The sequence below is a fragment of the Plasmodium malariae genome (assembly GCF_900090045.1).
Source record: "Plasmodium malariae genome assembly, chromosome: 12".
Lineage (NCBI taxonomy): Eukaryota > Apicomplexa > Aconoidasida > Haemosporida > Plasmodiidae > Plasmodium > Plasmodium malariae.
This window is the reverse complement of record NC_041786.1, coordinates 2,917,393-2,928,909: the sequence shown is the minus strand read 5'-3', so window position 1 is coordinate 2,928,909 and position 11,517 is coordinate 2,917,393. Positions and strand designations below refer to the sequence as shown.

The 11,517-nt window shown below is 23.9% G+C and overlaps 4 protein-coding genes across 4 annotated transcripts; 2 read left to right on the top strand and 2 right to left on the bottom strand.

The window, feature by feature from the left end:
* Nucleotides 1-286: 286 nt before the first annotated feature.
* On the bottom strand, nucleotides 287-1,494 carry PmUG01_12073300 (dephospho-CoA kinase, putative; the record flags this gene model as incomplete). The annotated part of the gene is made up of 2 exons (XM_029006975.1): nucleotides 287-416; nucleotides 800-1,494. The coding sequence occupies 2 exons, from the start codon at nucleotides 1,492-1,494 to the stop codon at nucleotides 287-289; spliced, it is 825 nt and encodes a 274-aa protein (XP_028863411.1).
* A 1,681-nt stretch (nucleotides 1,495-3,175) lies between these two features.
* Nucleotides 3,176-4,375, bottom strand: CWC24 (pre-mRNA-splicing factor CWC24, putative; the record flags this gene model as incomplete). The annotated part of the gene is made up of 1 exon (XM_029006974.1): nucleotides 3,176-4,375. The coding sequence occupies one exon, from the start codon at nucleotides 4,373-4,375 to the stop codon at nucleotides 3,176-3,178; it is 1,200 nt and encodes a 399-aa protein (XP_028863410.1).
* Nucleotides 4,376-5,817: 1,442 nt separating this feature from the next.
* HSP90 (heat shock protein 90, putative) lies at nucleotides 5,818-8,820 on the top strand (the record flags this gene model as incomplete). Its single annotated transcript, XM_029006973.1, has 1 exon — nucleotides 5,818-8,820. One exon carries the CDS (start codon nucleotides 5,818-5,820, stop codon nucleotides 8,818-8,820), a length of 3,003 nt encoding a protein of 1,000 aa, XP_028863409.1.
* Nucleotides 8,821-9,835: 1,015 nt separating this feature from the next.
* On the top strand, nucleotides 9,836-11,296 carry PmUG01_12073000 (conserved Plasmodium protein, unknown function; the record flags this gene model as incomplete). The annotated part of the gene is made up of 4 exons (XM_029006972.1): nucleotides 9,836-9,936; nucleotides 10,092-10,289; nucleotides 10,766-10,913; nucleotides 11,060-11,296. The coding sequence occupies 4 exons, from the start codon at nucleotides 9,836-9,838 to the stop codon at nucleotides 11,294-11,296; spliced, it is 684 nt and encodes a 227-aa protein (XP_028863408.1).
* Nucleotides 11,297-11,517: the final 221 nt, after the last annotated feature.

Genomic DNA, 11,517 nt, shown 5'->3' with positions numbered 1-11,517 from the left:
TTACACAAAAAAAAAAAAAAAAAAAAAAATGTTACTACGAAGTTAATAAAAGATTAAAATCTAAGAAAAAATATAAAATAAATAGGGATTAAAAAAAAGATGAAAATAAGTGAAACGAACGAAAGAGCAAAATCAATATGCTTCGTAATTCTAGTTATATACATACATATACATATATTTTTTTTTTTTTTTTTTTGTAATAATATATAAAAACTAGAATGGACATATTTATCTGCTTTAATTAGCAGTTAATTATTACTAATACGAAAGTACACATGTGTATGAATTAAAAGAAAAAACTCTTCAGATATTTGTTAAAAACCACATCACATTTCATCTGCAGGTCTAATAAATCTCCGTCGTTGTTTATTATAATGTCTGCGTATCGTATTTTTTCATCTGTGGGTAGCTGATTTCTGAAAAAAAAAGGAAGAAAATAACAGGCAGATATCATCTCCATACATACATATATATGTATATGCACAACGAAACGCGTATATCCACGTTTTTGTTGGGAAACTTAAAAAAAACAAATGTAAATAGATAAACTAGGATAAAATGTTACACAACTACACATAATCAAATAATCGTACCATATTTAAAAAAATAAAATTGTTTCCATTCAATTTAAAAACAAATTATATGCATTAAAAAATGCAAAAAACTGTGTTAATAAAAAAAAAAGAAATAATATACATTCATCTACAAAAAAATAAAATAAAAAATACTCGAAATATACATAAAATACATATAAAAAAAACAGTATTCAAAAAGGAATAATGCATTTTTATCTGTTTACTTAATTATACTCATGGCTGTGTCGTATGTGCAATTTTTATCTCTCGATAATATACGTTTTATTTGATTTTTAACAGATGATTTTAACAGTATAACTGGACTAGTTAATAAATATAATTTCGTTTCAATTAATAATGGCGCCTCTATAGCTACATTATATTTAAAATGCAAAAATTTATATTTTAAACATTCTTTAATTATCTGTAATATAATATAAGTGTGTGTTATTTTATTTATATATTTAACATTTTCTTCATTATTAAAGACAATCTTTCTTAATAAAGTTCTATTAATAGTTTTATCACTGTTCAAAATATCTTCTCCAAAATGTTTTAAAATTTTGTTATAACAGATTGATCCCTTTTTATATATCTGGTTTGTTATATCGTCTGCATTAATAACAACAACATCCTTTTTTTTTAAAAAATTACAAAATGTTGATTTACCAACTGCTATACCTCCTGTTATTCCAATCAAACATAAATAATTCCCTAAAAAAAAGTTAAATATTCCTAATAAACCAAAAAACTTATTTACATAAATTAAAAAACTGTTCATAACTATTGTGCTGCATATTGCATATTTATGATTTTCTATTTTCTTAAATTTATTTTTTCTGTTTATGAATCCAATAGGAATTGAACTTAAAGCCAGGATGCTTAAAATACATTTGTCCAAAAAAAATGCTAAAAACATAATTAAGCTCTTCCTTTAAAGTCATATTTTTATTTTTATTTTACAATATAGTTATATTTTAATATATTATTATTTTCCCCTTTTTACTATTTTACCTTTGTTTCCTCTGTTTCTACTTGTGTTTGCAGTTTTCTTTGTTTTTCTTTCTCTTATTTTATAATTCGTTTGCAAAATATGGGGGCATATTCTATTATGCATCCAGAAGATTAACCGTTAAATTATTAATTATTCTTGTAGCATTTGATATAACTTGTGTAATATATATATATTTATATATACCATTTAAAGTGCACGTAATAAAATTACAGTAATAATGTACGTACGTCTAATCTGGAAGCTTACATATAATATTTTTATAGGATCAGAATACAAAAAAAAGTAATTTGTATAATACAATATATGTTGCAAAAAACATATAAAAAAATGCGAATATCTGTTAAATACTTAACGATAATGCCTCCATACAAATATAGCACATTTAAAATAAAGAAAAACTCATAATAGCTTAATAACATATTTGTTGTATGACTATTATATATAAGTACTGCTAAACACAAAACAAAATATAACACAATAAGTTTTTTAACAAAAATATAAAAATTTCATATTTTACCAAAAATCATGCAACTTGAATGTATGCAATTATAACAAATAGCCTTTTGTTTTTTTGTTTTTTTTCAAATTGCACTAATACATTTATACATGTTCTAAATTTATTTTTTTTAAATTTAATAAAAAATATAATGTTCGAAAAAGATGAAAATAATCATATAATTGTGGATTTTATATGTACAATTTTTTAGCTATTTAATTATATATATTTAATAAAAAATGAAAAAAAAACGATATACACATTTATGTGTATGCAAAATATTGTACAAAAACGACGTTTATTCATAATGTATACATTTATGTTGAAAAATATGTACTACACAATTATAAGTATTATACATGTGTATATATACATGCTTGCCTCCATTATATTGCATTACTGTAAATGTATTTTTGTTTTGCATTAGAATTAATGAGGTTTATATACAATACCATGACACTCTATCTTTATTACGCATAAGTTTTGCTAAATATAAAAATAAAAAAAAGCAAATGTTTATTTGTTTTAACTAAAAAAAATAAAATATGTGAGTTAAACATATAATATTAATCAAATAATATTCGAAAAACGAAAGAGCTATGCTATCATAATATATAACATTTTTAACAGTGCAATTGTAAATAATATAAAATTTAAGCAGAACATGTTTTTAGTAATTATTCGAATACATGAAAATGAAAAATAATAAAAATCCGTATAAAGAAAAAAAAAAAAAAAAAGTAAAATAAAATAAAATAATTGTAAATATAAATTATATAAAAATAAAAACTGAATAAATATTAAAAAAATTAAATGAAACAATAAACTGAAAGAAAACGAAATATAAGATGGAAGCACATATTATGTGTGCAAAATAAGCGCTAACTTATTATAAGTATTTAGCGCAAAAGCAAATCCGATCGGATTGTATTATATATGTATACACATATATATATAAATATATGTACGTGGATACACAACTTTCGAATAGATAATTAAAGTATGACGAAGAAACGACAAAAAAAAGTACTAAAATATAGTTTATAATGTATATGAAAAAAAAAAAAAAAAAAGTTAAAAATAGTGTGATTATTTGGAAGGTTTTTTTTTGTTTAAAATATCAATAATATTTTGGGCTGAATTCATAATGCCATTTAGTTGTAATCCACATTTAAAACATTTTTTATTTTTTTTAAACATTTCCATAAAACACTTTTCACAAAAATAATGGAAGCATTCTGTAACACTGGGATTCATTTCAAGTTTCCATTTTTTTTTACATTTTACACAAGCAAAAGGGAGGTTATTTTCATTATCACTTGAACTGTTGTCCGTTGAATTTTCATTTTCTGAGCAAGAAGACACAGCAGATGAATTAGATGATTTTTCCGTATTATTATCACTTCCATTTTCGTTATTAAATTCTTGTTTATTATCATTATCCAAAGAGTTGTTTAATTTATCATCCAACTTTTTTAACATTTTTTCGTTCCACTTTTCTAACTTTTTTTTTTTCAGTGCATCATCTCGTTTTCTTTTTTCTTGATATTCTTGTTCAATTTTCCAACCACTTTTATAGTCACTTCTGTCATGTAAATAAATACATGTATCTCCAAAACCACAATATCCTGTTTCTTTGTAATCTTTACATATACAAGGTTCATAATCAATTCTTAAAGTAACCCTCACATTTGCTCCGCTATTTCTTACAGGGCCATATAGTCCTGTATATTTATTTTTTGCTAAACTATCTTTATTTATTGTCAATGCTTTTTCATGTGCATCTTTTCCCCTATAAATATTATCTTTTAAATTACCCTTTAATATTTCTTCTCCTATTTTAATGTTTCTTTCCATTATAGCTCTATGATCATGCTTAGAATCTTGATCTATTTCATAAAAACCATAATTTTTGGAATTACTAAAATCTCCTTTATATATCTTATCCTGTGTAATTGCATTTGTTTCACTAATATTTACACTTTTTGACTGCACCATTATCTTATGTTGTTTTTTTGTTAAATGTGAACTATTTTGTTCATTCATATTCTTCATTTTTTTTTTAAACAAATATTTGCATACAACATCGTCATCATCGTCACTGTTTTCTTTTTCCTTTGTATTCAATATCTTATTAATTACGTCTCTTCTATCACTATAATCCACAGTGTTAGCATCAGGGCTCTCTTCCTTATCATTTTTTCTTTCTTCATTATTTTTTTCTTCGTCCTTTATATCTCCTGTTTTCTTTCTATTTTTTAATTTATTTATAGTCCTCTTCTTAAACATTTTTTTCTTGCCTTTATAAAAGATATATCTATCTATATAAATGTATACATGCTCAGTGAATTGTGTAAAACAATTTAATCTCAAAACTGTTAAACCAAAACATCTTTTTACTTATTTACACCGCTTAATTCATATATACAGATGATTACTGATTATTTTATTATTATTTATTTTTTTTTTTAAATATTTTTTACTAATTATTTAATTTTGTTCTACTTTATTAAATTTTTTTTATTTTCATTCCTTTCACTACTCATGGTTGTACCCAAAATGTATTTAGTTATTTTTCGTCTATTACTAAAATGTCTTACGAGCGAAATGAGACTTCACTGAAAAGTTTTTTCTTTTTTTTTGTTTTTTAAAAAGAGAAAATTTTTCTTAAAATAGGTATACTTCATTATTTTACTTTAAGTTGTTCAATTATTTGCCATTCATCTGTTTGTCACTTAGTCAAATTGGTAATACATTTTTTTTAAAACTATTAATTATATATAATTTTTAGTTAAAAATTTTTGTTGCAATTTTTTGTTTTTTCTGTTGTCATTTTATTCGTACGTAAGGTATACAAATATTTACTTAACGCTAATTTTGTATTTTTTATCTTAAATTTTATTCTCTTTCATAATATTTTAGGTTTTTCTTTTATTTCATTTTACTTTATTTTATATATTTATTTTATTATTTTTTTTTTTTCTGTGCCACTACTTAAGTTCCTCGTAAAAATATTTTTTATACCTAAAAATTTACATAATATTTTATCGATAATATATGAAGTTTGCAAATGGATGTCCTGTGTTTACTTATAACAAAAATATAGCTTATCACAAAATTAAAGCACAATTGTGAAAATATCAAAAAATGAATACTTGTTTTTTTGTTATAATAATAAGGAAAAAAAAAAAAAAAAGGCAATCAATCAAATGGATTTTAAGGCATATGTGAAAAGAATAAAAAATATTAACTTGAAATAGAAAAAAAAAAAATTCATAAAATGTTGGCTTATAAACAAATTAAGAGAAAAAAAAAAACGTATTCAAAAAAAAAATTTATAAATAATAATTAAAGTTAAAAGTAATTAAAAATATATATATATCATTAGCTTTACATTTGCTTATTTTTGATAATTAATCTTGTGAGATTACCATTATAGAGTTTAAGTAGCATGTGCGAAATTAATATAATTAATATTCGTTTACGTGATGCTAATCGTTTGGCTTGTGTATATTTGCATATACATATATTTATATAAATATATATATAACCTATCCATAAATTTATATGTATATTTCCTTTTAGGCTTTTAAGAAAAACAAGCATCCGTGTTCTTATAACACATTTTTGTGGAAAAGCAAAAATAAGCTAACGGCAAAAAAAAAAAAAAAAAAATAAATAAAGAAGGAAACAAAAAAAAACCAAAAAAAATATACGTGTAACTATAAAAAATGCAAAATGCTTATACTGCCAATAAAATAAAACTAATATTATGTTTTGTATTTGTTGTGTTTTTAAAATCAAGTGATAAAATAGAAACTTATAATTTAGGTAGGAATACAGATAAATTGAATTACATATTAAACTACAGAACTCCCAATAGATATAATATAGATAATAAGATAAATAAAAGATTTTTTAAAAAAAAGGAATTTAATGGAAATGCTGTAAAAAATTTTAATGATGATGTAAAAACAATTAGGGAGGACATGTCTGCAGACAGTTCTCCAATAGAAAAGTATAACTTCAAAGCAGAGGTTAATAAAGTAATGGATATCATTGTTAATTCTTTATATACAGACAAAGATGTGTTTTTAAGAGAGTTAATATCAAATGCATCAGACGCATGTGATAAGAAGAGAATAATATTGGAAAATGACAAATTTATGAAAGAAGCACAAACTGTAGCGGATTCGTCTGGAGTTAAAACCGATATTGAAGAAAAAAGCACTTCTGAAGAAGGGAAGGGAGATGGAGAAATAGAAAAAAAAGAAGAGAATGAAGAAACGAATGAGATAAAAAAATTAATAATAAAAATAAAACCTGATAAGGAAAAAAAAACATTAACAATTACGGACAATGGGATAGGTATGGACAAAAATGAATTGATTAACAATTTAGGAACAATAGCTCAATCAGGAACTGCGAAATTTTTAAAACAAATTGAAGAAGGAAAAGCAGATAGTAACTTAATTGGACAATTTGGAGTTGGTTTTTATTCGTCTTTTCTTGTTTCAAATAAAGTGGAAGTTTTTACAAAAAAAGAAAATCAGATATTTAGATGGTTTTCTGATTTGAATGGTAGTTTTATGGTAAACGAAATAAAAAAATACGAACAAGAATATGAAGATATAAAAACTAGTGGAACCAAAATTGTTTTACATTTAAAAGAAGAATGTGATGAATATTTAGAAGATTATAAACTAAAAGAATTGATAAAAAAATATTCCGAGTTTATTAAATTCCCAATTGAAATATGGTCAGAAAAAATTGATTATGAAAGAGTTCCAGATGATTCTGTTTCTTTAAAAGATGGAGATAAAATGAAAATGAAAACTATTACAAAAAGATATCATGAATGGGAAAAAATAAATGTTCAGTTACCTATATGGAAACAAGATGAAAAACAGCTGACTGAAAATGATTATTATAGCTTTTATAAAAATACATTTAAAGCATATGATGATCCATTAGCATATGTTCATTTTAATGTAGAAGGTCAAATTTCATTTAACTCTATTTTATATATACCTGGCTCTCTTCCGTGGGAATTGAGTAAAAATATGTTTGATGAAGAATCAAGAGGAATTCGATTATATGTAAAAAGAGTTTTCATTAATGACAAGTTTTCAGAAGCCATACCCCGATGGTTAACCTTTTTAAGAGGTATAGTAGATAGTGAAAATTTGCCTTTAAATGTAGGAAGAGAAATTTTACAAAAATCAAAAATGCTACAAATTATTAATAAAAGAATTGTTCTTAAGAGTATTAGTATGATGAAAGGCTTAAAAGAAACTGGAGGAGAAAAATGGAATAAATTTATTAACACATTTGGAAAATATTTAAAAATAGGTGTAGTAGAAGATAAAGAAAATCAAGAAGAAATTGCGGCTTTAGTAGACTTTTATTCAATTAATAGTGGAGACAAAAAAATAGATCTTGATACGTATATAGAAAACATGAAAGAGGATCAAAAATGTATATACTACATTTCAGGGGAAAATAAAAAAACAGTTCAAAACTCTCCATCGCTAGAAAAACTTAAAACATTAAATTATGATGTTTTATTTTCCTTAGAACCAATAGATGAATTCTGTTTATCTTCCTTAACAGTTAATAAATATAAAGGTTATGATGTTTTAGATGTAAACAAAGCGGACCTAAAATTAAAAAAAGAAGGTGATCAAAACAAAACGGATAGTTTAGATAAATTAAAAATGAAATATGAAATTCTATGTAGATGGTTACATAATAAATTTTCACACAAGGTACACGAAGTTCGAATTTCAGATCGATTAATTAATTCCCCTGCTTTATTAGTTCAAGGAGAAATGGGAATATCCCCTTCTATGCAAAAATATATGAAACAGCAAGCAACTGCTCAGGGAATTTCAGAAAATGAAATGTTCGGTGGTCAAACAGCAAATCAACCAGTGTTAGAAATTAACCCAAACCATTATATTATTAAACAATTAAATCATTTAATACAAATAGATAAAATGAATTCACAAAATTCTGAAATTGCTGAACAAATTTTTGATATTGCGTCGATGCAAGGAGGTTATACCATAGATGACACAGGACTTTTTGCAAAAAGGGTTATAGGAATGATGGAAAAAAATGCACAGACTTATTTAATGAATGTTCAAGGTGATCTAGACAATACTCCTTCAAATACATCCTCCGACAAACCTGCAGAAAGCAGTACGTTTAATTCTACGGATCAGGGGAATGATTTAACTCTGACCAACGTTAGTCAAAGTGTCGAAGGTGAAAAAGGAATAAACGAAAACACTTTACAAGGAAGTGATTCAAGTGGATTAAGTGGTGGCAACACAGGTGGTTTAAGCGAAAGTAGTTCAAATGGGATAAGCGAGAGTAGTTCAAATGGGATAAGCGAAAGTAGTTCAAATGGGATAAGCGAAAGTAGTTCAAATGGGATAAGCGAGAGTAGTTCAAATGGGATAAGCGAGAGTAGTTCAAATGGGATAAGCGAGAGTAGTTCAAATGGGATAAGCGAAAGTAGTTCAAATGGGATAAGCGAAAGTAGTTCAAGTGGGGTAAGCGAGAGTAGTTTAAGTGGGGTAAGCGGAAATAATTTAAGTGGATATAACATAAACGAAAATAGTTTAAATGAAAATAATATGAATAAATTGGACTCCAAAATATATGAAGTAGATCGAAATGTTTTTAATGATAAAATGCTTAGCAGTACAGATAAGACAGTATTATAGTGCAAGTTAATGAAGGGAAATTCATATATAAAATTAATTAATTATTAAATGACCATCTTAAAGATCGGGGGAAAAAAAAAAAAAAAAAAAAACAGAAAAAAATTGGAAGAATGTACACCTTTAATGAAGTTGCAATTCATTGGAAAGTAAAAGGTTAAAGAAGTATTTTAAGTTTAATTATTAATATATTTTTAAATATACACACACATATGCATAATGTATTACGTGACTAAAATTCTGGAAACTTTATGTATTTATAGTTTTCTCGAAATGAAGTACTTTTAATTTAAAATTTATATATTTGTCTAATAATTATGAAGTTATATTTTTTTTTATTTTGGAATCTTTTTTACTTATATATACTCATATATATATGTACTTAAATGTTAAGCTTCATTTACTCATCTGTTTTATAGGAGATCTATAAAACAAAAAAATTTTTTTTTTAATTATCTTCGTTAAAATAAGATTTTTGTTTATTTTGCTTAGGTAAATTACGTGTATTGTGGTATACCTTATCTTTTTATTATCAAAGTATATTTTTTTATTTTAAAATTATAATATAAATAAATAAATGCAAAAGTTCTATTGATACATCTTTAAAATATATTAAATACTTCAAATCCTATTAATGTTTTCAATGTATTAAGAAAATGTTTACTTTATTAATGCTTAATTTATTTTATTTTATTATTTTTTATTTTATTCTTTTTTTTAAGTTTTAAGTAGTTTTTTTAAAACAGCAATAAACGTTACACATGACTGTAAAATTAGTAAAGATGCTAATACAGTATATATATTTCCTTCTATTTAGAAAAAAAAAAAAATATATATACGATCACTGTTTACATTCAGTACAAGCATCAATATATCATAAATTAAAGAATAATATGTACCTGTTATGCAAGGTCTTTTTCAGAATCTTCTAAAAAAAAGCAAATCAACATTCCAGCAGTTAACACAATTAACATCAGTATTATATTTATTTTTATGTAAATGTATATGAACACTAAACATGCAAAAGTTCATTGATAAAGTTAAGCTACAAAATTTGCAAGATGATAATTCTGCTAATAAGATATTCCTGAGCAAAAAAATCCACTTTAATAATATTCTGTAATAAATTATAGTATAGCAATAAATTTAAAGAGATCAAAAAAAAAAAAAAAAGCAAAAAGCAAAGAGCAAAAAGCGAAAAACAAAAAAAACAAAAACATAAAAAGAAAATTCTATATGTACATTTATAAAGAGCATCCTAAATAATGTTTCAGGAAAAAAAAGAAAGTAGAAGAAGATAAAGCAGAATATACTAAATTGTTAAAAGTTGTTAAAGAGTATTATTATACGCAATTAAAAAGAAAGGCCCTTTTTACAATATTAACTGAATATTATAAAATACAAAGTTTGCTGTGCGTTTTTAAATTTAGTGATATTCGAAGAAAGTGGAAACTTGTTTTTCTCTCCTTTTTGTAAATATAATCAAAAATACAGAAATATGCATATATATATATAATTTACATTTCCGCTAATGATTTCTTGATTAATTTTTTCATTAGCACTTATTTTGTGCATGTAATTATGCACGTTTCCAAGTGTTCACGTTTTTACATTGTTTACTTCATCTATTTTTGGGAGTTGCACAAAAGTTATTCATATATTTTCTATATATAGTTTTTTTTCAATTGTGCATTTATATTCTGCCAGTATATTTTAAAAAATCGTGCCTGAGTATTAATTTTCGTATGTTGCTCGAATGATATGAATTATTTGTCGCGCATATTGATGGGTTGTACATACAAGTATAAATATGTATATATATTTTTTCATTTTTTTTTTTTCCTTTTCTCATTTCATTCAGTTTTTTTTCTTATTTGTTTTTCCATATATTTCCATACTACTAATTGTAGATGCTAATCTATATATTTTTATTGCTTTGTGAAACCAGAAAAAATAAATGCACCCGTAAATTAACGAATTGTGTTACTAGATCGATAAGCATTTTCACGCTTGCAAGTCGAAGAACAAACTTAAAATTCCGCTCCTTTAAAATTCTACAAAATGAGTTTCTGAATACAAAAAGAGTATACTTGAAAGTATTATTGCGTAAGCTTGTATCCAGTTTAATTTGTTGAAATATGTTTAAATCACGTACAAATATGCAGATATCATATTCATATATAGATATATATATGTGCATGCATACATGTATACATAACACATTTTCTTATTTTTTAATAAGATAAAGAAAAAGAGAATTAATAATGTTATCATGAATATATTTTCTGCGTGGTTGAGTTTATCTACAAAAAGCATAAATAATAAATTCATAAGGGCATACAATTATTATATATTACGAAAAAAGAAGAGAATTTTTCAACTATGGAAAAGAATGATACAGGATGAAAAGTTTTTTAAAAACATTGATATGATTTTTTTAAAGTTGGAAACAATTGCTTCCTCATGGAGAAAAAAATGATTTTACTTCGTAGTTTTACTTCATAATTTTAGTAATTTTTCCTTTATAATTTTTCTTCTTATTTTTACTTCATAATTTTAGTAAATTTTCCTTTATAATTTTTCTTCTTATTTTTACTTCATAATTTTACTTCATATTTTTACTTCATAATTTTACTTCTTATTTTTACTTCACAATTTTACCTCTTATTTACACTTCATAGTTTTACTTATTATTTTTCC